This window comes from Emys orbicularis, chromosome 3, assembly GCF_028017835.1.
Source record: "Emys orbicularis isolate rEmyOrb1 chromosome 3, rEmyOrb1.hap1, whole genome shotgun sequence".
Taxonomy (NCBI): Eukaryota; Metazoa; Chordata; order Testudines; family Emydidae; genus Emys; species Emys orbicularis.
This window is the reverse complement of record NC_088685.1, coordinates 119,810,523-119,838,331: the sequence shown is the minus strand read 5'-3', so window position 1 is coordinate 119,838,331 and position 27,809 is coordinate 119,810,523. Positions and strand designations below refer to the sequence as shown.

The 27,809-nt window shown below is 42.3% G+C and overlaps 1 protein-coding gene across 1 annotated transcript in view; it reads left to right on the top strand.

The window, feature by feature from the left end:
* CNKSR3 (CNKSR family member 3) overlaps positions 1-27,809 on the top strand; it is an 86,904-nt gene that overhangs the window by 34,168 nt on the left and 24,927 nt on the right. The window contains exons 2-6 of the mRNA XM_065401030.1: positions 6,442-6,605; positions 15,237-15,439; positions 16,812-16,899; positions 24,221-24,262; positions 26,171-26,290. Of these exons, the coding sequence (XP_065257102.1) occupies positions 6,442-6,605; positions 15,237-15,439; positions 16,812-16,899; positions 24,221-24,262; positions 26,171-26,290 (617 nt within the window). The remainder of the gene's footprint in view (positions 1-6,441; positions 6,606-15,236; positions 15,440-16,811; positions 16,900-24,220; positions 24,263-26,170; positions 26,291-27,809) is intronic.

Sequence of the window (27,809 nt, the reverse complement as noted above, 5' to 3'; positions counted from 1 at the left end):
AGGGTAAATAGTTTTTTTACAACAACAAAAAAGTTGATATTTGCCTAAGGCATTGACAAACCTGTAAATCAGTCCTATAGGTACAGCATGGAACATAGGAATGCCAGTTTCCATCTACTTCCCTGCTAATGCATACTAGCCAGAAAGACTGCCTCTAACTGCTGCACTACCACAGGTGCTGCTCCACCAGTTGTAGCAATGGTTGGAGCACCAGTGTAGACAGGGCCCATGCATTCTTGCTACTGTGTTGGCTAAACCTGCTTGGTATAGATGCAGTCTAAGGGGCGAGAGGTAATTCAGTCTGGATAGCCATTCAATTAATTCAAAATGACAAGTATGCCAGTGCTGGTAAAGGTGATAAGTTTTATTGGGGTGGCCAAACTGCAAGCCGCATGCAGCTTTTTTACAGTTAAAGTGCAGCTCGCGGAGCTCCCCATGCCTGCCTCCCCCCCATTCTTCGCTTACCAGATTGTGGGGAGAGGGGAACTTGGGGCTTCTGCCCTGCAGCAGGGTAGTGGGGCTAGGGGCTTCAGTCAGAGACAACTGGTGTGTGTGGGTGTGTGTGTGTGTGTGTGTGTAATTTAAAGGTTCACCCCCCTTAACAGCTTGAGTCACACCCCCTTCTTACCCTCAGCATTCCCTCCCTGCAGCTCCTGTGTTAGCTCTGCATGGAGAGGTAGTGGCAAACAGCTGGGTCCCCCCAACCCCCACCCCCCAACTCCTTTTTGGGTCAGAACCACTACAATTTCAGATTTAAATGGTTGAAATCATGAAATTTATGATTTTTTAAAATCCTATGACTGTGAAATTGACTAAAATGGACCATGAATTTGGTAGGGCCCTATCCATAACATAGCACTTCCACTGTGCTGCAGCCTGCCTATATTAGAGCCAGCTGACACTCACGCTCTCCTGAGCTGGCTGTCTAGTACCTCCCTCTAATATATCTCTTCAACCCTACGGCACTCAGCTACTTCAGTGTGAGCTGCTTCTGTAGCTTCACCGAGCTGGCTTGCAGATTTTCTAGGTCCTGTTCCCTTTTCCATCTACCTGCTATGGTGCTCCTATGCCTACTTGCTGCTTCCCTACTCTCACCCCCACCTACCTTAATGATGCCACATGGTCCCTCTAACCGCTACAACTTTCATTCCCTTCAGTCCTGGAGTTAAGAAAATGAATTAATGGGGTTAAATGACAATAATAATAAATAATAATGATAACATAATATCAAATATAAGAATCCAACACTATGATATCACCAAAACATGGGATAGGTGAGGCTCTTAGCCAAGGACTGACATTTTTTAAAACCAGTAGAGGACTGGATTGAGAGAGAGTTTTTTGCTCCGGGGGTGGTTTCCCAATGGTAAGTGTCAGTGCTGCAATAAATGCTGAAGTAATGGAGCAGAGTAAGACTGTAATATCCTCAGTTACGAAGGTCAGATTTTTACAATGTCAGAATGTTTGCTTGAGAGTGACAAGGAAACAGATAAGGCTTTGGCAGTCAACATGAGACCTAAAATGCTACCCAAAGTGTCCACTTAATTGGTTTCTCCAATTAGCACTAGAGTTTAGCTATTCTTTTACAGTCCGATGCTATTTTGGTGTTAACGGCTTTGGCAGATCAGATAATTTGTTTTGCAGAAGGGAAACCAGGTACTGGTTTCTAAGTTTTCAGTCCGTTTCCATGCTATGTCCTAATTTAAATTGTCTGATACCAGCCCAGCATACAGATTAAGCAAAACAAATCACTGTTGCATATATGGGTGTTCATGTTGTGTTGACAAACCTTTTTGTCCTCTATTAATATTGAGTCAAATTTTATCTTTCTTTCATTGCTGAGTGACTGGTCTTTTAAATAGTGGAAATTTTAATTCCCTGTGCACGGTGAACTGTTGGCTAAGGCTAGGACCCAACTTTATATTGTCCTTTTAATAGTTCTCTACGTTTCTTTTTATGATTCAGAATGACCTCCTTAATCATGACAAATTGAGACTGGAAACTAGCTATAATCGTCTGACTGGTATCAGTATGAATCCATAGACTCAAATATTGTCCTAATTTTCTTTCACTGATACAGAATATCAAGTAACTCCTGGGATGTTTTGAGTGGTGATGAAGGGCTATTGTAGACAAGAGAGTCTGGACTGTTCTAAGGATCTGTTGCACATCCCCCCCCACCTCCCAAAAGTAATAGGAGAGATTTGTACATTTTAAATAGACACTTTGGGATTCCTTGGAGGATTTTCAGGATATTAGTAACATGAACCTGACTAGGATTTTTTTTAAATAACTGGGAAAGAGGTTAGCTCTTATGTCTAGCCTCTTTGGTTTTTAGTACACACATTATAAAGCTATCTCACATATAATCATTATCTAATATAACCCTTTTTCCATATCCCATATCTCGCTGAGTGCTACTTGACGTTCTAGAGCAGTGGTGCCTGTACTTTTCCTGTCACTCTCTTCCCCCTCCCCCGTAATGGAATCTGTCTGCACCCCTCCATTATAGCACAGTTGGCTCAGCAGAGGCGCTTGGGCTGAAGGTGGAGCTGGGGGCTGAAGGTGGAGCTGAGGGCAGAACTGGCCAGCAGTTGTAGCAGGGGGTGGAGTGGAGCTGTAGCTGGGGGTGGAGCTGTGGCCTGGCCCAAAGTTGGGCTGGGGCTGACCTGGGCCCCGTTGCGTGCCCCCTGACTGCCATGGAGGCTGACACGGGCCCCCTTGTCCCCTGTGGTAGCTGAACCAGACCCTGCTGCGTGCACCTCAAACGTTCCCCCACCCCCTCATGGTGGCATGCCCCCTGGTTTAGTGACCACTGTTCTAGAGACATATTTGAATGGATTTATAACACTGAATATAGACTTTCCAACTTCATATTCTGAATTGGATTTTATGAGACGCAAGAGGAGTTCTAATTACTCTGAAGAAAACTAGCTTGCTTTTCCGAATGGGCTACATTTTTTTCTAAATTACAGTGGTATACGTTTCGAGTAACTCCATTGAAATCAAGCTAACTATTTACACCAGTGTGACTGAGATCCGAATCTGGCCCTGAATGTGCTACTGAATGATTCATTAATTTGCCAGAAGCAAGTCTCTTTTTTTTTTTTTTTTTTTTTTTTTTTCAAGTTGCCTTGCCACATACCCTACAGGTAATGGGTTGCCCTTCCTACTAGAAGCACATATATTCGGTGTAGCTTTGATGCTACTGTCCATTGGGTAAATCTGCTGAAACTGAACTGGAAAGCAGGAGTTACAATATTGTATTTCTTTTGAAGTGCTCTGCATCTAAAGAGTATCTGAAGAACTAAGCTTTCTGGAAAGTTCTCTGAAGTATCTGGGTTCTGCAGATGGAGAAAACTGAAGTGTATAAGAGAATCTCTGCATTGCACAAACTACATATATAAAACTGATAGAATCTGGAACATTTCAGATAGTTGGTGGAGATGGAATGTTGCTGATGTATCAAGATTCCCATCACATGATGCATTTGAGTGCTGCTTTTAAAAATGTTTTCCAAATTCTTTTGTTAAGCAGACTTACATGAGTTTGTCTGAAATTTCTTTTGCCCTATTACGGGAATATGAGCTCTTTTGACTTACATGCCATACATAAATATTTCATTCACACTATGGAAAATTAAACAATAGGCTATAAATCTGGTTGCAATCTCAATTAAAATATAAAAAAATCTCTAACATATGTTCCTTAGTGCCTCCCTCTCCCTCCCCCCCCCAAAAAAAACAACCAAAAAAACCCCGGTGTGAATCCTTGCTATAAAAATGCTGGGTTTCTTCATTTCCTGATTATTTTTCATAAAAATTATTACCTTTTCATGACTGATCTTAAACATATTTCCCTCCATGAACAATCCTTGTGCCTTGGGGTTGACTGTTTTGGATTAATAGCCACATAATTTGGTAGCATTATTTCAGTTTACAAATATTCTCCTATAGTGACCATGGAAGTATTGTTCTTAAGGTTTATTGTGAAAAGCACAGGATTTTTCTTTTAAATACACATTTTCAGAAATAGATGTGAGTGATGGTAGAGATTCAAGAAGAGGAAAAAATGAATAGGGAAAAGCCCCAAGGAAACGGAAAGGCACAATTCTATTTCTCATGGGGATGTGCACATTAATGTGTCTGGTGTCTCTTTGTGTAGAGTTCATTTAAAAAAAAAAAAAAGAAAGGCCAAAGAACCAGTCAAGTAAACTGGGTCAGCACCCGGGACAGATACTAGGAACACGAATATTGTGTCCAAGAAATTTTGAAAAGAAAGTTTTTTATAGCAGTCCAAGTAAAATGTAGTTGCTTGAGGTGTCTGTACAATTTGTAATGGAAACTATGGGCTTCCAATGGGAAGTGATGGGAAACAGTGGTTTACAGGACAAGCATTAAAAATGGTGAATGCCAAATGTGTACTGTATATTAGCCTTGGTTTAGATTTGTTTAAAAAAAGTGAATATTTTAAACAATGAAGGCCAGATTTTTCTGGGAAAAGTTTGCATGCCCCAAATGGGAATTTGGCACACATGAGAGAGAGAAAACACTGGACTCAATTTTCAGAACCCTCAAGGACTCGCCAAAATAGACTGCAATTTTAATAAGTGACTGAGCACTAGGAAATTTGTGCTCAGCCAACTTGCATCTGGGCACTAATGCAGGTGTTGTCCGCACAAAACAGCTTGATTATTATTATTATTTATTTTTAAAGCACATGTATGCCAACAGTCATGCATATGGGTACATCCACACAGGGTTTGACCCATCACAACAACTAAGCATGCATAATTCTTGGAAAGAGACAGACTGCCTCATCCCAGTGGTGCCTATTGCTGCTGTTCATTGCTTGTAGGGTGCTATCAGAGCAAGTTGAGTGCATTAAACAAGTTCCAGCCCACAAGAGCTTGCAGTCTGCAAGGATCCTGTGGCTAGAAATTGTATGGCAGTAGTCACTTTGCTGCTATTGTATGCTATTGCTGCACATTGCATTTGACTCGCTAAGTCCTCTTTCATTTTCTAACAGATATGGGTGTGGTAAGCCTATATGTCTGTCACCTCTCGCAAGTTGATGAGTTGTACTCAGTACTCTCATCTGTCCTCGTTCCTGTTCAGGATATTATTACTGTTTCCATTGGTGATATGTGGAATCCACTCCAAACTCAATGAAGAAGGAAAAATAAATATTACTAAGCTTTCGAAAACGTATCAATACGTTGTCAACTTTTACAATATATGTTGGCTATTATACAATTGTCATGTATATGGGCTATATTTCAAATATGTAGTTCTCATGTGTCTAGCTGTGTATTTTGTCAGTCACACTGATGCATCTGTATAAAGCTGACTGATTTGTGTGATTTGTTTTCCTTTATTCTGTTTAATTATGTCTACAAATTGTAGAAGGGCATTAAGAGGACCCCATCAACTTTAAAAACACTTCTGTTTGAATATTTTTTACCTTCTATTCTTAGAACTAACATCTAAGATGGTTATAATTGTAAGGGATTAGAGAAGAGATTTTTCTTCATTTGATTACATGATGTATAGTTGCTTTTCATTGGTTCCTTTTCATAGTCAGTTTCCTCTGTTTTTAAAGATCTTGCATGCAGCACCAAGAGATGGAATTTATTTATTTATTTGGCAATACTAGGAAAATTATTGTAAAAATCAACAAGGGAGCTCAGACAGCAGATGTAGTATCTGGAACTACTTTTAAATAAATATATAAATAAAAAATATATATAAGAACAAAGCTAACTAGATTTCATGTTGACTCTGGGCCTTCAACTTTTGCAATGGGGAATGGATGATTCAGGGAATGACAGTAAATGCAATTTGTCTCCTATAAATCATGAAAATATTGAGACATGTGAAACATCTTGATTACTTTGACTTTATATTGCGTCCCTTCCCTTCAGTGTGGTGGTTTTCTGTTTTTTAAACTGAACTTTTTTTCAAAGTACAAGCCTCGTTTTTTCTTGCTTCCTATAAAGCACATCACTTATCTCGACTGCTAAATAGTACAGATTGTTACTTGCTGTGTTCTTCTGTACGGGTCTTGGGTCAATCCTAATAACTGATTCAGGGTGGGCTGAGCACTATTGCAGCAGGCCTTGTTCCCCAATTGAAAAGATCCCAATAAGGAGTACAGTCCTCCACAGTTCTACGCTAATCTGAAGCTAAGGGGAGCATATCTACTTGGGCATACTCCTGGAGTGTGCACTCAATTGAGAGCATGTTCCAAGTTAGGCATGTCTCTGTTTTGCAGACCAGACTACTTGGTGCGCTTGTTCCCTTTTTTGCCAATATGCAACCTGATGTTAGGTGGTGTTTGCTTGATAATCTAGTGCTACATATATTGGTGACAGCATTTCTTTGTGCTGTTTACAATTAAACAAAAATTATAATTGGTTTGTCTCTCTCACTCTCTTGGTAGGCTTGGATGATTGCCTGCAGCAGTATGTCCCCAAATTTGAACGGGAGAAGATAAATGGTGAACAGCTGTTACAGATTTCCCATCAAGATCTTGAAGAGTTGGGTATCTCACGAATTGGACACCAGGAACTGGTTCTGGAGGCAGTGGATCTTCTTTGTGCACTGGTCAGTTATACAGTGAACATACAGATGTGGTTTAAGAAACTTATTGTGTTGAAAATGAAATTGTAGAAAATTGTTTAATTCAGATCAGTGCCATCTCAGTAGTTTTTGCATCTTCCCCCCCCCCTGTTAACATACTAAGTTATGGGTTGTATTTGAAGAATGAAGTTATTTGGGTGGCATGAAGGTAAAATCATGTGGTTCCTGTCACTGTACACATTACCGAGAAAATTACTGTCAAGTACAGTGCATTGGTCATAAAAAATGACATTGTGGAAATGGCAGATGTTAATAATTGTCGATACGAACTGAACTAGGCTAGCCGCATCTCTTCTCCATAAACTAGCAAAACTATAGAACTCTGTACTCTTGTAGATAATTATAAAGAGGCCTTTAAAAATGATTTAAGGAATATTTTGATGGTAGGAGTACAGAACAGGAGGACTAAAGTCATTGTATCTGAAATTTCAGCTGTTCCCTCCTTCCTGTTGTATAACTGTATGTATGGGTTTTAAATGTAGACCTACTCTGGAATGAATGCATAAATTGCTGTCTGGATTGGTGGTACAGTATTAGATACAGTTTATTTAAAAGCCATGATTTGGCCACACTTTGAGTACGTGTTTGATGTAATGCTATGAGCTAAAGCCAGAAATATATACAATTACATCACTGAGAATGGTGGGAAAGAATGCTAAGCAATTCTTTTGCCATTACTGGCCTACATTCCATTCATTATGTAACGTTGGTTGCACTGAGTGTATTCTTCTTAAATGGACAGAGCTTTTACTTCGTATGAAATGTGCTATTCTTGTTTCAGAAAGGTGGTACAGAGATCATTTGTACTTGATTAAAACAAGGACAAATGGGATATCCTATAACAAAGCAACTGTGTTTCATCAAAAGAATTTATAAATATTTTGTTCAAATACTTCAGCCAAAACATTTGTACAATAGCAAAGGCTTTTTTCCTAAATATTTTTGTGTATCAATATTTTTTTTAACGTTAAGTGAAGATTAATGGAAGAACTGAAACATCATTCATGCTGTGGGGGTGGAGTATAGTGTGTCAGGCAGGGGGAGAGAATCTAATGAAGTAGTAAATGTACTGTATACTGGCCTGAGTGAAATAATGGATGTGGCAGCCACCCTAAGGCATTTTCCCCCTTACTATTATAATATTAGAATAAAACAAAGCTGGATGACTGCCAGAACCTAAAGCTGTGTTTTATCTCCTACAATTTCCTCCTAATTTCCTTTGTAGACAAAAGTTTTGACCTCAGACCCATTTCTGGAAATACTTTGTGTAGTACAGCTCAAGTTAATGCATTAGACAGAGTTCATATGCTGTAACTGAAATGTCCTTGTTCTTTTTTTGGGTGGAGGGAGTTTTGGGGGGAGGTGTTCCTGTGTTTTAGCTGTGTCCTTTGTCATCTTCTTAATTTCTTTTTTGAGTTTTAGGAAAGGCGGCGTTGTATCAAATCAGCCTTAATTTTGTGCTCCAGTGTTTCTGCTTCATGTTTGGATGTCAGTCAGCTTTTCATGACTTTGCTAGCGCTTTCACTTTTCATGTGAGGGAGAATGTCGTCTCCTCCTCCTTCCCCCTACCATCCTCAGGTCCTTCAGATACAGTTTTATGCATTAATGCATTCTGGTATTTTGTGCTGAAGTGACTGTTTTTCACTAAAATTTTAACCCCCGAATTAAAAAGCCAAAAAATAAACCATATTTACTATTAGAAGCATACTTTTATGAAGACTTCTTCCTCTACCTCCCATGATCTACGCCTATGTGACCTGGCACATACTAAATGACTTCTCTGGGCTTATACCCCACAATGTGGCCTTGTCAGGATCTTGATGCTTTTTTGCCTTTATGAAAGATTGCCCTTTCCCCTAGTCCTGTCTAGCATGGTTCTTTTCTGGACCTCTTTCAAGAGTGTCCTCTGGTCCCACTGCATACCACAAGAACTCCTGTGAACCCAAAGAAAGAAAGAAATGTAGAGTTGCCTTTGGAGCATCTTTCTACTTAAATGGTCGCCAGATTGTCAACCTCTGAGATTTTTCTAGGGCCATCCAGCCGCTGAATAAAGGAGAGTCTGTAGCTAAGATGTCATTATGGAAAGGATATCAAAGAAAATCTAAAGGAGGACCACATTGAAGGATGAGAGCTAATGATATTAAAAGGACACTGTCAACTTGAAAATAACTTCCATCTGTAAATGTTGTCTGTTGCTGTAGTAAACCACCCCTAAGATAGTATAAGTGAAGATTAAAGTAGGTCTGTTTTTTCCTGTTTATTTACATTGTGCATTTGACAGTTCATTGTGTGAAATCTGTTTCATGCTTTGATTGTATATCCTCCCCCTAGTCTTTTCAGAAGGGTGTTTACCAGTAACACCTGCAACAGTACTGTAACTCAGGAGACAAGACAGCAGGCAAGTGTGTGCTCTGAGGAAAGGGCAAAGGGCTCCCCTCTGAGCATGTACATTTACTGCTCTTGAGCCTGCCTAAAATACCCTTCTCAACAGGTAGATGGGGCAGAAGAAACTTTTTTTTTTTAAAAGCTTGGATTAAAAGGGTGCTCTGTCAGAAAATGAACTTTTTAAAAAAATCAAATTGAGTATCTCTGGCTTTCCATACATTAAAGGGGGAGAAAACTGGGTTGTACTTGCTGGAGAGCAGACACTTCAGTTGACTGAAATTTTAAAGGGACATACATTTGCTTTTTAAACTCCAGTTAAACCACAGAAACGGTGGCACAAATTTAAAAAATAAGATGTCACCGTGAAGGAGAATTGTGCAAAAATCACCTGGAAGGGTGGTAAAATTGTGGAACATCTTGCCGAGGATATGACTAGACTTTCATTAGCCCTGAGATATTTTTCACAGTTCTCTCAGTGGTAGCCACTCATCTACACTCACAAGGGATAATGATCTACCCTTATCTGGACGATTGTCTCCTCAGAGCCTAGTTGCTCCAGGCAGCTTGTCAAGCCACTGACATCATGATATGCTTGTTCACAGATCTGGGCCTTCAGCTCAACACCAAAGCCTTCCTACCTCAAGACAGGTTCCTATCCCTGATGTTACTCATAGATGCAGCTTAATGCAGACCTCAAATACCAGCCAGACTCTGCCTCCAACTCCTGGGGCATATGGTGGCGAGCACAACTGTGATACTGCATGCCCGACTCCACATGCAATGCCTACAACTATGGTTCAGTTCGGTTTACAGGCCGAACAGAGACCGTGTGGACAACCCCCTGTCACTACCTACCAGGATCAAAAACTGCCTAGCCTGGTGGAAGAACCCAGCCAACGCATGCAAAGGGATTCCCTTCTCACAGGCATCCCCATCGTCGCTCCTTATCACTGATGTATTGCTCAGAGGATGGAGCAAGCATCTAAACAGCCATGCGATGCAAGGCAAGTGGTCACCTGTGGAGATATCCTTACACGTCAATCTCCTTGAATGGCCTGCACCCATTTCCTCCCGCTGAGAGCAGGATCGCATACGAAGATCCTAACGGACAACATAGCCTGCATGTACTACGTGAACCGCCAGGGAGGGGCCAGGTCACCCTCTCTAAGCACGGAGGCAATGAGTCTGTGGAATTGGTGCATCTCTCACAGCGTCACCTTGTCCACAGCTTACCTCCCGGGCTCGCAGAACTCAATAGCAGACAAGCTCAGTCGCAAATTTCTGCATGACCACAAATGGGAGATGCACCTGTCAGTTCTTCACGACTTGTTCACACAGTGGGGAACACAGTCCACAGACCTGTTTGCTACTTACCAGAACAAGAAGTGTCCATGATGCTACTCCAGGGTGGAGATGGGACAGTACTGTCTGGGAGATGCTCTCCTTCTCCTTAGGACAAGGACCTTCTTTACGCCTTCCTTCCATTTCCCCTTCTGCTGAAGATCCTGCTGAAGATAAAGAGGGACGGAGCTCACATAATCCTGATTTGCTCCTTCTTGGCCAAAACAGACCTGGTACCCTTACCTGATGCAGCTTGTGATGTGCTTGCTGATCTCCCTTCTGAACTCTCTGCACCTCCTATCACAGGACAAAGGTCGTACCATACATCCCAACTTGGGGATTCTCTGCCTCAAAGCATGGCTCCTACATGGTTCCAGCACCTAGAAAGGTCATGCTCAAGGGAAGTGCAAGAAGTTCTGTTACACAGTAGAAAGTCCTTCACACAGTGCACTTACCTGCAGAAGTGGTTCCAGGTTTCAGATTTGGTGCATGTCCTAACAAATCTTTCCGGTGTCAGCAACTCTTTCACATATTCTGGAATATGCTCTGACCCTTAAAAAATTGGGGTTATCCCTGAGCTCTCTCAGGGTCCACTTAACAGCCATCACGACGTTTCACTGACCCATAGAGGGATACTCAGTACTATCGCATCCAACCACCAAAGGTTCCTTAAAGGTATAACTAACTTCTTCCCTCAACCTTGACTTTCTACCCCGCATGGAACCTAACCTGGTACTGAAAGGGCTGACCAGGCCCCCCTTTGAACCTATGGCTACCTGTTCACTGACATACCTATCGGTGAAAACGGCCTTTCTGATAGCAATCACCTCGGCTAGAAGAATAGGGGAGACAGCTGCTTTGATGGTGCATCGCCCTTACACAGTATTCTTCCCAGGCAAGGTTACGCTCAGGTTGCATCTAAAGTTCATTCCTAAGATAACATCCTCATTTCATATGAATCCGTCTATCCACCTTCCCATCTTCTACCCCAAGCCTCACCGAGACAATAGGGAGGCCATACTGTATACCTTGCATTCTACCTCAATGGGACAAACACCTTCAGGAAGTCCCCTAAATCTAAACTGTTCCTCTCCATGGCAGAAAGATCAAAGGGCTCAGTAGTATCAGCCCAAAGACTCTGTAAGTGGATCTCGAATTGCATCAGACAGTGCTACCAAATTCGTAACATGATCCCTCCAGACTCTATCCATACACATTCCACAAGATTGATCTCCTCATCTGTTGCCTTCTTTAAGGATGTTTCTATTGCAGAGATCTGCAGAGCAGTGATGTGGGTGTTAGCCCACACCTTCACAGATCATTGGGGACTCCGCCTTTGATGCCATCTTTGGCTCCACAGTACTGTTATCTGTGACTGACCCAACTCTAAAGTCCCAGCCCTCCTAAAGGGGTGCAGCTTTGTAGTCCCCTACAATGGAGCATCCATAGGGACACTCCTCGAAGAAGTTGCTACTCACCTTGTTCAGTAATGATGGTTCTTCGAGATGTGTGTCCCTGTGGGTGCTCTGCAACCCACCCTCCTCCCCTCTACTTTGGAGTTCTTGTTTATGACTCTGTGGTAGAGAATGAACTGAGGACAGTTAGCCCACGCACGCTGACTAGCCTCGTGGCGCAGCACAAGGAAAGAAAGCACATGCATGGGCCCAACGGACACTGCTACCGAAGTACTCCAATCAGCAGTGCAGGGAAGCAGCACCCGTAGGGATGCACATCTTGAAGAACCATTGTTGCTGCACAAGATGAGTAACTTCTTTGAGTGCAATGGTGATAACTGCTTGCACAAATTAGGCATGCAGTTGCAGTCTCATTTTTATGCATATGAGTGCATGCCTGAGTGCTTGAAACTCAAGCCTTGGGAATTCTGCAGTTGTCTCCCACCCTGCCACATTCAAAAGGATCACAGCTCTTTATAGAGTGGTTCTAACTACCTAATCACTTGCTGTCCTTGAGGGTTAAAAGGGCCTATAACATTTTCAGTCCCTAGTGAAAGGGATATTCTGTGTGCCCTCTCCCCTTGCCAGAGTAATTAGGCTTTTATACTCTTCTGGCACACTGCTATTTTCACATTCTTGTGGCTGCAGGAGTTGGCCCGGCACTCAGAGCTGGTGGTGAGGAAGCAAGCACACCAAAAACAAACAATATTGCAGCATTGTGTAAGAGAGGATGAAAAAACTTGGCCGCAAGAAACTCGTCAGAATGATGTTCTCCTGTTTGTTTTTCTTTAAATCGAAAGGTGACAAGTTTATATGGCTACAGAATGTAATGCTCAGACTTTCTTTATTAAAGCCAAAAATTTTCCTGCTCTAGGTTGATGGAAAACTTAAGGATATCCTCTGCTGTTGGAAGGGTGTTGTTTCTTAGACCACATCCTCTCTCATCTCAGCAACACATCTCTAGCTGTACTCTAGATACTATGTGCTCCCTTGTCAAGTGCTTTAGTAGACTTGTGCGGTGTATACCCGCTGGACTCTGGCCAGAAATGGGAGGTAGTTTTAAAGGCAATTCGGTGGCTGAAAAATCCCAGTATGTTTTAGCTTTGTGGATTCTTGGGGGGAGTTCTGTAGGCTTTTTGGGGGGAGGGAGTTGGGGGAGGGGTGTTTTTATTTATTTTTATTTTTATTTTATTTTATTTTAAAAGTTCCTGGTCACTTGTGCTACAGCTTTTTCAGTCCAAGGTATCCGAGACTTCATTATGCACATTTGACCGGGAAAGCCACAGGGTACATGAAACTTGAGTAGAGTGGAGCACAACAATCTGCATAAGAGATCCTACATTAGGAATATTGCCAGCAAAGCTGGTGCGCGAGTCATGTAAGCTTAATGGAGTGGGAAGAGGCATTTTTGAAGGCCATAAGAGGGCTTCTGGGAGAAATGCTGTGATTGAGGGGAGGGAGAGGAGGAAGAGGAGGACTAAGATTTGTATGGGGACAACTGGTTTGCTGTCTTTCATCTCTTGCAAATCATTATATTAGCACTTAGATACAAAGTGCAGTTGAAAATCATCCGAAGGCTTCCCCATTCCCAGCATGTGTTATAACCCATCGTGTTCCTGTAATTACTCTGAGTTGCTGTGTACTTTTTTTTTCTTTCTTTCTAAGTGATCTTTGTGCTGGAGTGGTGCCTTTGGGCTGTGTTTAAACAGAGGTTTTTGTAAAGTCCATTGTTGCCATGGCATTGGTGTAGCTCCACCTCTGAGCATAGCTAGTCTACAATGCTAGGGATGGTGGAAATTCATCTGTGCAATAGCAATGTTGGGAGAATTTCACAAAAATCTCAGTACAAACAAGACCTTAGAGACTAGGGCCAAGCTTTTTCAAACATGACTAGTGATTTTGGATACCCATGTTTTTTCGGTCCTCAACCTGAGATGCCTTAAAGGGACTTTATTTTTCAGAAAGTGCTGAAAAATAAATTTTTATCTGCCCTCTAAAAATCAGAATTCTTTACGATGTCTCCAGTGAGGCATCCCAAATTATTAATCACATTTGAAAATCTTGGCCTTAACCTCTGTTGTCTACAGAACCGATACAGCATGGGTTTTGTGACTGACATTTGGACTGAAGCAAACTGATTTTGCATAAGCCAACTGGATTCTAATTTTTGTTACTAGTGACTAGATGTTACAGGTTTTCTACGTATTCTCGCTCTCCCGAGCCATCTAGTATTCCATGGGTTTTGTCTTTTGCGAGGGGAAAGGTAGAAGGGACTTCAAAGGCAATTTTCACTCATGCATAGTGTTGATGCTGTCCATACCCTTGCAAATCAATGCTCTTCCTAGTAGGGGAACACTTACTCAGAACTGTGAAATTACAAGTCAAAACCCTGGTGTAAATATTTAATCACATCCGTTTCCTGGTAGTTCAGCTTTTGTCCCCCAGCAGGTTTAAACGTCCCCCTTTTTTGTTGTGAACGGAACCTAGCTGTGCTGCTTCTGGTTTTCCACCATAGTACTGGGAGCAGCCAGACTTCCGTTCCCTTTAATGGGAGAAAAGTGAAATCAATGCTACTGTGTTTCAGTAAGAATCAAGTGATGGGATGGGATTTTGGGCCCTAATATTTTGAAATTTCGAGTTCCCCTCAACTCCCAGTGACTTCAGTGGAAATTGATGAGGTTTGTCGCATAGTAAAGTCAGGCCTTCAGTGAGGTAGCTTCTGATGTGTTTGTCTGCGTGGCATTCTGCACCTGGAAGTCGAACTCTGCTACATCTGAATGTTCAGAAATCTATGGACTGCTTTTCAAGTCCTTGCATCTGAGACAGCACCTACACCTGCTTTCCAAACCAGTTACCTACACACCCACAACAGGATTTGGGGACTTCCTGCATTCTCTAGGAGTTAAGAGCATTGAGGATAACTAGGATTAATAGCATATTTTCAAATGCCTAATATAGATCAGAGACTGCATTTCACAGAGCAGGTTGTCCAATGGTGTCTAGTTCAATCAAAAACAAATGAGGAGTCTTGTGGCACCTTAAAGACTAACAAATTTATTAGAAAATAAGCTTTTGTGGGCTATGACCCACTTCTTCAGATGTAAGATCTCAGTACAGACAGTAAGCACAGATGTAAGATTTGAAGAAGTGGGTCATAGCCCACGATAAATTTGTTAGTCTTTAAGGTGCCACAAGACTCCTCGTTGTTTTTGCTGAAACAGACTAACACAGCTACCTCTCTGAAACTAGTTCAATAAAGTTACTTTTTTCCCAAGAAACTTTTCTTTTGTCGAGAGAGAAATTATAGGCAACTCTCTGGATCCTCCATCCCAAATAATTTGTTTTATGGTGCAATTAGCTTAAATGGGATCTCTATAATGACTTAAACTATTTAAAACAAATCTTTTTCTTGCAGAATTATGGCCTTGAAACAGACAATATGAAGAACTTGGTTCTCAAATTGCGAGCTTCTTCCAACAACCTGCAGAATTATATCAGCAGCCGGAGGAAAAATTCAAATTATGATGGAAAAACATCACACAAACCCCCCAATGAATTCCTCACCTCAGTGGTGGAGCTTATTGGTGCTGCTAAGGCCTTGCTAGCATGGTTGGACAGGTATGAGATTGGTACTCGCATTTAAAAAAAAAAAGTCCATATGGACACTTGAGTTAGTGAAATGAATTATTTCTGTTTGCAAAGGCAGCTTCTAGAGTGATGTCTGGATGTAAATGTCTTTGTTCCCACCCAGACCACCACTTTATTTAAATCTTAGAATGTCAGTAATTAGCAAGTTGAATTGCCAGGCTGTTGGTGGCTGTGGGGCATGGGGTTGTGATATTGCTGAAATCAATGGATTTGACCAGTGTTTACAGTGGTGGAAAACTTCCCCCGCCCTCCCTCTCTCCCTCAAATTTCCCTAGTGCAGACAGGGCTTTAAAGTATATTTTCCCCCCCCCCCCTTTCTCCCCACTCCCCTATACAGTTGCAGCTTTCTGCTTCACCCCCTCACACAAAATGATTGTTTAAAAAACAGCCATTTGTTAACATGGCTTTAATTTTTGAATGAATTTGTTCTTTCCCAAATGTGTGCTTCAGGGGCCTGGAAAAAGACAGGCAGCAAGAGAGACTCCTTTGCTTTTCCTTACATGGGCTAGGGTTGCTCTGTGACAGCTGCTGCGGAAACAGACAGGCAGCTGAGCAGATAGTGTCCCAGCAGTGATGCTGGGACAGGATAATAGATGATTGTAAATTATCTCGCATGTTGCCAGCTTTCCTAAGGACCCAGCTTGTGGGGAGGGAAGTCAGAAGGAGATCATGGGGAGGAAGAGCTGTTATCCCATGAATGGCCCTGCTGTCACTGTCAGGTGCTGTTCCCTGGCAATAGCTTGCTCTTCTCACTTGGTTCTTTCCTCCGGTCACTGCCAGCCCCCCCCCCCCCCAACTTTCCTGTCTGCTAGCCCCAGCAGCAAGATGGCTGACTTATCCAACTTTGAGCCCAGTCAGTGTTTTGGAACTTTTTCCCTTCTCTCCCTGCCCCTCATAAAGTAGCAGGTGGGGCTGAGGTGCCCCTCAACAGCTCTCTAAAGCGGCCTCCTTTAAGGGAGGGTATAATCACTGAGCTAGACTTGAGTCCTTTGTAAACAGTGCTGAAAGGTTAGCAGCTGTTCAGATTTACCTCTTAGAGGAAAGCAAGCCATTACAGAGGCTGATCTTGGCTGAGATATTTTTCATGATAGAGAATACACTTGTTATAAGGGTAGTTTGTTCCTCACCATATTGGTGCACTTGTGTTAAAAGGCACTTTAGTCTATTTACTGCAGGTACGTTATTCAGATAACATTTTTACTGTATTAACGTGATAGTTCCAGCATGTCTCAGGTTTGCTATCTGACCTGCAACTGTGTAAATCTATGTGCTGTGCCCATTAACAGCCAGAGTTGGAAACTGAGAGGGCTCTTCATTCTAAGGGGATTTTGTCTTGTTACAGGGCCCCATTTACAGGGATTGCTGACTTCTCAGCGACAAAGAACAGAATCATTCAGCTCTGCTTGGATCTCACCACCACAGTTCAGAAGGTCAGTTGACTTTTTCCCTCCTCCCCGCTTTTCTTCTCACCTCTCCAAAAAGGAAGGAAGGTGGGTGGCTGGGGAAGTAACTGTGCGCTAGTTATGTACAACTTGTTAGTGAGGAAAACATATGCTGGAGTACCATACGCGTGATATGAGCAGGTGCATACTGGCTGCTACCAACTTTGGTCACTCTGTTCTCCTGCAGTTGAGATTTTTGTTCAGTTAATTTCAAAACTTTTCAGCAGTGTTGAGCTAGGTGTCTGATCTGGCTCCCATTTTAAAGTCCATTAGTGTTTTCATTAACTGTAAGAGTTGGGATAGGCCCAGGAATAGCCGCTTTGAATTTGAAAACCTGCGAGCTGGCTTTTTAACTCCAGTTAGAATCAACGTTGGTAACTTGTTTTAATAAATACAATAGAACTCAAATTATACCCTGGAAGAGAGCAGTTAGCCGCTGGGTGTGGACTGCAACAGGCGACTGGAAGAGCTGCCTTTCCCTCATGTTTCTGCTTCCACCAGGCTGGCTTCCACAATGTTTTATTACAAATTAACTATTAGTTGCGATTGGCCTAAATTGTAATGGCTAGAGGGGCATTTGGCATGTAAGTGACTTTCAGCAGACCAACTCATTTCATGCTTTGGGTATAAGCTGGGGTCAGAGTGGCTGGCTCCTACTCTCCTTTGATGCCTCAGTATGTACCATACTGTGATATGCAGCTCCCACTGATGCCTGCTGGAGCGTGGAACTCCCTTGTAGAAGGTGGTCAGGTAAGTGGTGTGTGTGACCTGGGGATTTTGTGGGGTTTTTTGTAGGTGGGGTGAAATCTATGGCATGGGCTTGTGCACTCTGTCTGTGTGTGAGAGAGAAAGAGAGAGAGAGAGAGTTCCTGCCCAAAAGCTATGTCATTTTCAAAAACTTTTCAAAACCATGCATATATTGAAAGAAAATGAGTTAATTGCTTCTCCCGTTTTGGGATAACTCCATGCTTCTGCAGGTGACCTCAAATGTTTCGTGCTGGAGTGTCATAGAAAAAGCAGGAACCAGGCACCCAAACAGGGTTTATTGCTTAATTGCTCAATGCCCTTCTTACCCTTGCTCTGGGGCATTCTGCGCATAATCCTGTAGCTAGATAACTTTTAACAGTGCATTTGCAGATCACCATTCAAGGCTTCAGTCTACCTCTGCTTCCTTTCCCCCCCCTCCCCCTTCCCCCAGTCCTCTCCCCGGCATGTTTACAAGCCTCCCTTTTTAACCAGTGTAAGGAAATTAATGAGATGCTGCTGCTTTTAGAATTGTTTCTAACCATGGGAGCAATCAGTGTTGGATCACATGTACTAAGCAGGCCAACTCAAATTGAAATAATTAGGAATGGGGATTGTGGTTATGTTTGGTGGGGGAGGAAGGGATGGAGACATGGGCCCATCTGCCTTATCAAATCTGCAGTTTGAGAGTCATGTTTAGAACACGAATTTTAGTAACATGGTTAAAGCAGGGTTAGTCACTGGCAAGACTTAATTCCTGCACAGCTTGCATGGTTCACAGGGACTCACTGAATAGTTATTCTGTTTTTCAAATACCCAAAGGAAATTCTCATTAAAAAACAAACAACTTTATGCTGGAGTAAAAGTTGTATATTTCTATCAATTACTGAAGAGACAGCCCTTCGGAGAACCTGGTAGTTTTCTCAAAAAACCTCACAACTAAGTTTTTCCAAACTTTCTACTGTTTAAGTTACACTTAAAACAAAACAAAATAAGGAAGGGCATAGTTAGGCCACTAGAAATTTAGGTTGACACAAGCCAGCTTACATCAACCTAGTTGTGCGTGTGTCTTCACTTGAAATTAGTTTCCCACTTATGTAAGCACCCTGTTATGCCAACATAGTAACACCACCTCCCTGAGTGACACAGGGCAAGTGTAGACACTGAATTACTTATGTTGAGCCTAACTGTCCTCCAGCAGCTGTCCTACAATGCCCCACACTGACCTTTCAGGTCATCATTATCAACTCCACTGCGCAGGCGTCATGGAGACCGAGACTGGAAGCCCCCCGTCCCTTTAAAGCCTAGTGAATTTTTGAAATTCCTTTTCTTGATTATCCAGCTTGACGAGCACACCTACCACCTCTCCATTGTAGAGTGCAACTGCCCAGCTGCCCATGCTGGTTGCGTGCTCCAGAAGCACTCCAGCTTGGAGTAGACAGGAGATACTGGGTCTCCTGGGCCTGTGGGAAGAAGAGGCTGTGCAGGCACAGCTCTGAACCAGCTGTAAAAATGTTGACATCTATGAGCAGATGGCTCAGGGGATGCAGAAGAACTGGTACGATGGGGACCAGCAGCCGTGCAGTGTGAAAGCCCAAGAACTGCAGCAGGCGTACCAGAAGGCCAGGGAGGCCAACAATAAATCTGGTGCTGAGCCGCAGATGTGCCACTTTTACAAAGAGCTACAAGCCATACTCAGTGGAGGACACCCCCTCCCCACACACAGCACTGTGGATACCTCTGAGGAGCCCACTGAGTCACAGGCCCCGATATGAACAGCAAGGAGGTGGATGAGGAGGAGGAGTATGGGGGTCAGGCGACCTGGGATCCAGCTGCGCAGCGAGCCAGATCCTGTTTTTAACTCTGCCACAGTCTCACCAGTCGATCAAGGGCAAGCCCGATGCAAGGAAAGGAATCTCAGGTAAGCGTTTAGATAAATTTTCAATTACAGGGATGGCAGGACACATCTTTTGACTTTTTTCATTAATTTACTCGTGCTAGAAAAGGTAGTGGTACAACCAAGAGACGTTGAGTTGCTATTCATTCCCTTCTAGAGTTAGGCAGGGGCCACATAGAGCAGTTTGTTTATGTATACAGGGGTGTCCCTTGAATCCTCCTGAGAGATCTCCATGAAACTTTCATTGAGGTACTCGGCAATCCTCTCCTGAAGGTTTCTAGGGATGGCTGTCCTATTTCATCCTCTGTGGTAGGCCATTTTCCTATGACACTCAGCGATAACGTCAATAGGCACCATTGCAATAGCAGTACAGGCTAGCAGCATATGGGCTCGGGCAGCTTTAGGATGCCACAGCAGCTGTGGGGTCTCTGCCTTTGTAACCCTCAGGAGTGAGAGATCAGCTAAAATCACCACTGCCTGTGGAAAACTGTGCCTATATTCAGTGCCATTGCCCTACACTACTGGAATCATGCAAGCAAACAATTCGCTCCTCATTTCCCCAACCCCTGGCGGGCCGTACTCACCATGGCTGGTGCTGTGACTGGAGCCGTGCACAAACAATCCCAAGCAGAAGTGAGAATGTCGTGCTTACAACTGCAGGGGAGCAAGTTTCCCTTTCTGTAGTGAATACGCTGACCGTGGTACCTCTGTGTGTTTTATCTTCAGCTGTTGTCATTGCGGCCTTCACACTCCCTTTCAGACCTGTAGAATGCCTGAGCCAGATAAAGAGGAGAAAGAAGAGGACTCAGGATGACATGTTCAGTGAGATCCTGCAAGCCACTTCCGCATCAGAACTGCGAGCACAGGGCTGGAGGATGAATATTGCGGACAGCCTGGAGAAGGAAAGAGTGGAGAGGAGAAAGCTCCAGCAGGAAAAGGAGAGGGAGATGCACCAAGACATAATGGCTTCTAAGGCAGCGCAAACAGATGCTGCAGACTGTGGTGGATCTGCAGGTTCAACAGTCCCGGGCTCACCTCACTCTGCAGCCCATTGAGAACTCAATATCAGGACCTCCCTATACCTCCTCCCTACCCCTGCAACATTCCATGTGGCATCAGGGGCCTCTGCACTACCCCTGGCATACCACCTGGGGGACATTAAAGACAATCACAGCTAAACATATCTGAAAGCCACAGTTGGTGTATGTGTAGCTGAAATGGGCATCAGTGTTCTTTCCCCTTCATAAGTTCTGTTCTCTTTATTAAATTTTAAGTTTTGTAATATATTTTTTAAAATTGCTCTTTCTTTGCACTGATTGTGTTTTTTGGAATATAATTCATCTTTATTAGTTCATAACATATGCTGCCAAATGCTCAGCAGTTCTGAAAGCAACCAGTTACCTATTATTGCACAGTGCCACATAACTCATGAGATGATTCACAGACAAAATTAATAAGTGCCTTGACAATGTTATATTCCTACATGTACAGCGATCACCAAACGACTTCTGCAGAGCCAGGTAGAGCACACTACAACACACACTGTTCTTGCTCAGGATTAAAATGGTCTTTCAAAGCCTCCCGGAGCAATATAGCTCTGCACTGAGCTCTTCTAATAGCCCTTGTGTCTGGCTGTTGAAATTCTGATGACAGCTCCTCCACCTCTGCCCTGCAGACCGATGGAAACTTCCCCGCTTTGCTTCACATATATTATGCTGGACACAGCAGGCAGCTATAACCATTGGGATGTTTTTCTCACTAAGGTCCTATCTTGTAAGTAAACTATGCCAGTGACCCTTCAAACAACAAAAAGCACGTTCAACTGTCATTCTGCACCTTCTGAGCCAGTAGTTGAATTGGTCGTTGGTGCTGCTAAGGTGGATGGTATATGCCTTCATGAGCCAGGGAAGTAAGGGGTAGGCTGGGTCCCCCAGGATCATTTTTGGCATTTCAACATTTCCAATGGTAAACTGCTGATCAGGAAACAGTCTTGTAGCTTTCTCAACAGTCCTGTGTTGTTAAAGATGTGAGCATCATGCATCTTCCCTGACCAGCCAACACTGATGTCAGTGAAGAGTCCCCGGTGATTCACCTGTGCTTGCATAACCACAGAAAAGTAGCCCTTCCTGTTTGCTGTACTGAATGGCAAGGTGGTCTGATGCCAAAATAGAGAGATGCAAGCCATCTATTGCACTGCAGTTCAGGAGCAGCACTGCTGCAAATCCATCCACTGTGTCCTGCACATTGCTGAGAGTCACAGTCCTGCGTACTGGCCCTGCACACTTGCCTCACAACAGCCCTCGTGGTCGATTTCCCTAATTGATTCCCGACTGACCGATAGCAATCTGGCATCGCAAGTTTCCACAGTGCGATTGCCACTCACTTCTGCACAGCAGTGCAGCTCTCATTTTGGTTTCCCTGTGCTGGAGGGCTGGGGCAAGATCACTGCACAGATCCAGGAATGCACATCTGAAAGTTCTGCAGCCATTGTTCATCATACCAAACCCGCATTATGATGCGATTCCACCAGTCAGTGCTTGTTTTTCGGGCCCAGAAGCAGCACTCCACCATCTTCATCTGCTCCCTGAATGCCACTAACAACCTTGAATTAATTCTCATTATGTCCCACAGCAGTCTGTCCTCCAAGGAATTGTCAGGTTTCCCCACTTTGTTTGGTGGTTCTTGTAGCTCTGGAAATATTTCAAGATCGTACAATCTGTGCTCGCAGTGCTTGTGATAATAGTGCAGGCTCCATGCTTCTTTCAGGAATGGTGGACAGAGGAGGCCATGCATGTTTGTGGGATTTTAAAAAAGGCATGAAAATTATGGGATACAGCTAACATTATGGGATGGAGACAGTTGCAAAATGGGACATGCTTCCAGACACCTCTGAGTGACTCATTTCAGCCCCATCATACACTGACAAAACTTCCCAAAAGATAGTGTGCTGGATAGTGGTGAGTTCACAGTGAGATACCTACCCATGGTGCACCGCACTCTGCATCAATACAAGTGCTCCTGGTGAGCACGTACACTGCTGACACAAGGAGTCAAGTATGCATGGGCACAAGCAATGTACTAACCGTGGCATCTGTATGCCAACATAACTTGAGTCAACATAAGTTTTGTAGTGTAGACATGGCTTTAGTCACCACACAACCTTTATTCTGTCCCTGTATGGCTGTCTACAGAACAACCAAAATTCAGAAGACAATCCTACGTGGCAACAGTGCACGTTGTCATTACTTCAGTGACTGAAAATTTAGAAGTGATCTAAAAGGCTTTTTAGTACCTTACTCTTGTTGATATATTGTTTTCTATTGAAGCACTTAACACAAAGTACATCTCTCTTCATATTAGTATAGCAAGCACACGTACGCCACTTTACCATTAGTAAAGCAAGCTACTCTTTATTTCACCAGAAAAAGTGAGGTTTCTGTCTGTTTGCTAAAAGTGACTGTCTTTGGAGCAATTTTGAGGACCAGTCTCAAAAGCATATGGAGTATAAAATGTAAAAGTGTGGTCAGACTTGGTATAGATACATATGCGGTGTCTCTAGCCCCCTTAAGAACCAGGCCAAAAATTAACGTAATGCTAATGACTCAGGGTATTGAGCTCACGCTTCCAAAACATGTACATTTATTACAAAACCCAAGTTGTGTGCTAAGTTCTTTGACTTCACGGCAAACTATATAAAGTAAGTAGACTTAAAGATTTAAGATTCCTGCATATGCAGACTGTGAATGCTTAGTCTTCAGCAAATCCTTCTTCATGAAATCTTTGTTAAAATGTCTCAATCTTTTATAATGAGATGTGACAGTTGTGCAGCTTGGAAGGCTGGTGTGATATGGGTCAGAGTTAAGATTGTTCAAGTGATTTTTGTAATGTTTGGGGTCCCCCAAATATAACCTTGGGATTTGGGGTTTTTCTCCAAATATAACCTTAACTTTGTATTTTCTAACATTTTATTATTTTTGAGAAAATAACCGTCTTAATGGGGGTTTCTTAAGTAATTGATAAATATTTACAACCGTACCTGTAATTTAACCTTTCTCTTCCCCCCCCCCCCTTTTTGTCTGGGAATGTATTGGTGTGTTCCAGTTTTGCTATTTTTTCAGAGAACAATGGTCTCTTCTGTAATCTACTAAATGAACTCTTTTCAGTTCAAAGTCTTTTGTACCTGGGCTGTGTAAATAATGCTTTGTGTGCCGTTCCTTTGCCTTCCTGAATGCCATCAATAGCATATTTTAAAAGCACTTCTGTAGCTATTTTTAACCAGTGTGTTTTATCCATTTTGAAATGTTGAATACAGTAATAGCTGGCTCAGTATTTGTAGTATCTAAAACAAGATTGTATGGTTTACCTTAACAAAGTCCATCTTTATTTGTGTATAACTCATTTTTCCTGGAAAATTTTTCTGCAGTAACTGAAGGCTTGTATTCTTTTGACATTTTGAAGGTCTGTATTGCCTTTTAGACCAGGTGTCAGAAAATTGTTGTTCAATTTTGGTACATTTGATCCCTAGAAGGGGAAGCAGATGCCTGATTAATCCCTGCTCCAAAGATACTGCTCTTTTCGCTTGAGGTCAGAGGTAGCTGTATTTCAGTATTTTGCAACCTAGTCCGTTTACACAGTTCTGTTAATTTAGTGCTTGTTTTCTCTTTTTAGGATTGCACTGTGGCTGAAATGGAAGATAAAGTTCTACATGTAGTAAGTATGCATTTCAGTTACAACCTAGTTATTTGTATTCCCATTTATTTCAATGACTTCTTGATTACTCAGACTGACAAAGTTGAAATGTACCATGTAAGCAAAACCCCATTGCAGGCTGTTTTTATCATTCATTATTCTTTCAGAAGGGATAATGGTGAATTTTTAATGGTGTATAAGTCAGCACTGCTATATACAGTAGATGATCCTTAAGGTTTTATTCCATTGGTATTTCTTCAAGACCGATGTCTGGCTCAGATTTTAAGGGGAGGGGAAGGAATGTAAAAGGATGTTAGACCAAGTAAAGCAAAATGTCCATGATTCACAGCGTGGGATATATCACTTTATTTAATAGATAATGTACTTTGTGGTGGTCCTTGTAAAGGCACTCCTGCCTATAGAACTAGAAAGATCTATGTCTAATTATACTTCATTTTGAAAGCTCTGAGTTTTCAAAATCGTTTTGAAGAACCTTGTGACCAACAGTGGGATGTAATGAAATGCTTTTAATATTTTGTAATAGTTAATCATCACTTCCTGCTTTTGACATGAGCCAGGCTGTGTTCTTTGATAAGGCCTTCCGTTTGCTGATAGATGCTTAGGCATTCAGTAGCACAATAGCTAAAAATAATTTTGTCCATAAATAAGGAAACCAAGCAAATAGGAGTCTTCAGTTTCTCATTTTTCCACACCCCATTCCGTGTATGCACTGTTGTTTGGAATTCCCTTGTTTTAGCAGTTCCTCGTATTCATGCTTAGGCATTGTTTCGATTTTATTTAAATTGCATTATTTCAGTTCTATAAATCTGGTTTAGAATAAAAAACCTTGAGAATATTTTACCCTGTGCCCACTGTGATTCGACAGAGCTTTATACAAAGCTGCATTTTGTGAGGCCCCTTAATTACATATGTCTTCATTGAGTGAGAAGTCCCAAGGGCACTTGGAGATATTTACTGTCTCAGGTGAGCTACCTTCCAGTTTCACAGCCAATTACAAATAAATGCTATCCTGAACATTTTAAGGCCTTTTTTTTTTTTCTTAACTGTTGAAAACAACTTTAAGTAAAATACATTGTATTTTGTGTCTTGATATAAATTTAAACAATGTGGAGTCTGTGGGAAGAAAGTGGATGTTTGGACCACTGCATTTTCGCTGATTAAGTAGTCATTTTGCCTGTTTGAAACTTTTAGAATGTAAAAGACAAATTACTCCCTTCTGATACATAAGCCTGACTCTCACTGACTTCATTAGTCCGAGTTACATACATGTGTTTAAGATCACAATGTGTCCTCAGAAATGGTATTGGTTTGGGATTGGATATATTTTGGTAACAAGCAAATATAAGTTTGTAAGGATTACAGCAACTGGCACAAAGGAGATAATTAATGCTAAAATACTTAATTGTTAAATGCCTACCCACTCAAAAACTTGGTATAGAGTACTCATCAGTTGTCATTGGCTTCTTCAGCACCATCCTGACTTAACCCTTCTTAAAGCAGATCTAAATAACTGTTGGCACTAAAGGTAGTCAAATGTTCTGGATTTCAAAATAAGAATTCCAGAAAAATATAGACTAAATTTTCGCAAGAGTGTGGTGGTGTCGTAATTGCCTTTTTTCCAGACAACTGTAGTGGCACCTTGTCTACATTAACTGTCCCAACGTTCCTGTCACTGGTGGTAGCAGTAGTGGCAGATTTTTACCACAGAAGCCTAGGGTAGACAAGGCCATAGAGGAGAATTCTCTGAATGTTCTCATATTCTGCCAGCAGTTCTATCAAGCTTTCTTAGTGGGCCAGATTTTATAATTAAATAACTTCTGCTTTATTAAGAAATGGGGTGGCGGGGGGGGGGGGGGGGGGGCGGATTCTAGAAAATGGCTTTCCTAATGAATTTTTGTTCATTTTCAGTCCAAGATTTTAAATGGAATTTGTGATAAGATGATCAGATCAACTACAGATCCATTGATGAGCCAGAGTGCATGTCTGGAGGAGGTTAATTTAACCAACATTAAACCTGGGGAAGGCCTGGTAAGAACACAGCTGTGTCTGCTCCTGTGGCTACTCTGTGGTTACTATGTCTGCATTGTTAGTGCCTGGCGCTGCAAGCCGTTACACCGATGAGCATTGTTTACTCCCATTAAAATCAATAAGGATTTAGCGTGGGAATAACTAGACTCATGGGCAAAACTGTCTGCAGGATCAGTCCCTTGTTCGTAAAGCCACAGCGGGGTGTGTGCTGGAGTGAGAGCCAATGGTGGGAATAAGTGTAAGTGTGTGTGTGTGTGTGTGTGTGTGTGTGTGTTTTTAAGGCATTTTTGAGGTGGTAATATGCTGAGTACACCTGGCTATTGGTGGGATTCATTGATGGAGGTGAACAAAGTGGTCCCTGACCTTTGCTGGTCACTTAAATCAACTGTACATAGAGACTTTTTGAAGGATTTTTTTTTTTTGTCTATACTTTTGTGGGAGTTTTTGATCTGTAGGTTTGGTTAGGTATGGGGTGTCTTTGGGGTTTCTTTTTAGCAGGGGTGTGTGGTAAACCTTTGACCATGCAATGGCATATCGTGTAATTTCACTAGCTGGATCTCAGTACTGCTGAATATTGTTGGTCCGGTTAGATGTTCCATTGAATGTTTACAAAAAATTGGAGATGGGACCTTTCTGGCTGGAGGTGGAGGTGGTTCAAATTTAAATGCCTTAAAGGAAACTGAAATATTTATCTGAAATTATTTAACTTACTCTTAAAACTATGAAGAAGTGAGAAATATCTCTTGTTGAACAGTTTTTAAAAAACACGTTGGGTGCTATTATGGAGAACCTACAGTGTTTTGAGCTACATTATTGCAGGGCTAACGGAAGAAACACAAATGAACTAACCATGTTTCAGAACTATGGCAACCTCTTCAGTGAGGTTTTGGGTATCAAATAAGGGCATTCACAGAATAGCAACATGATAGCTTGTGCTCTGCAAGAAATGGGGGGACGGCGAAGGAGGGCAGGGAGGATAAATCTTTACAAATGGAGAAGAAAATCAAGAAAGAAAAATGTTGCGTTCATGTTTCTAAGTGGTGGATGGTAATTCCTGGCACATAAATAGCACTTGCGTGGCACTGCATAGCTAAAAAGCACAGCACAGACCATAAGTAATCTTAAACAGTTTATCAGGAAGGAAAACTACCTGTTACCTATATGGAAATTGATATACAAGTCTCCTATGCTGCAGAAGTCTACCATGTGTAATTAAAATGTTAGTGTTAGCCTGTTTGTAGATGGTATGTTTGTGAGAATTCTCTATCAGACCTATTTCATTAGCATTTATCTTTGCATCCACACCCAGTAGTATAGTAAAGTGGTGCTAGCGCATGGTTTGCCCGTGCTCCTGGTTTTCTGCCAACACTGTAATGTTACAAGATGGCTTGCATTAAGATAGGGTTACCATACGTCCGGACATGTCCGGCTTTTTGGGACTCAAATCCCCGTCCGGGGGGAAATCCCAAAAAGCCGAACATGTCCAGGAAAATCCGGCGCCGCTGGGTGCTGGGCCAGG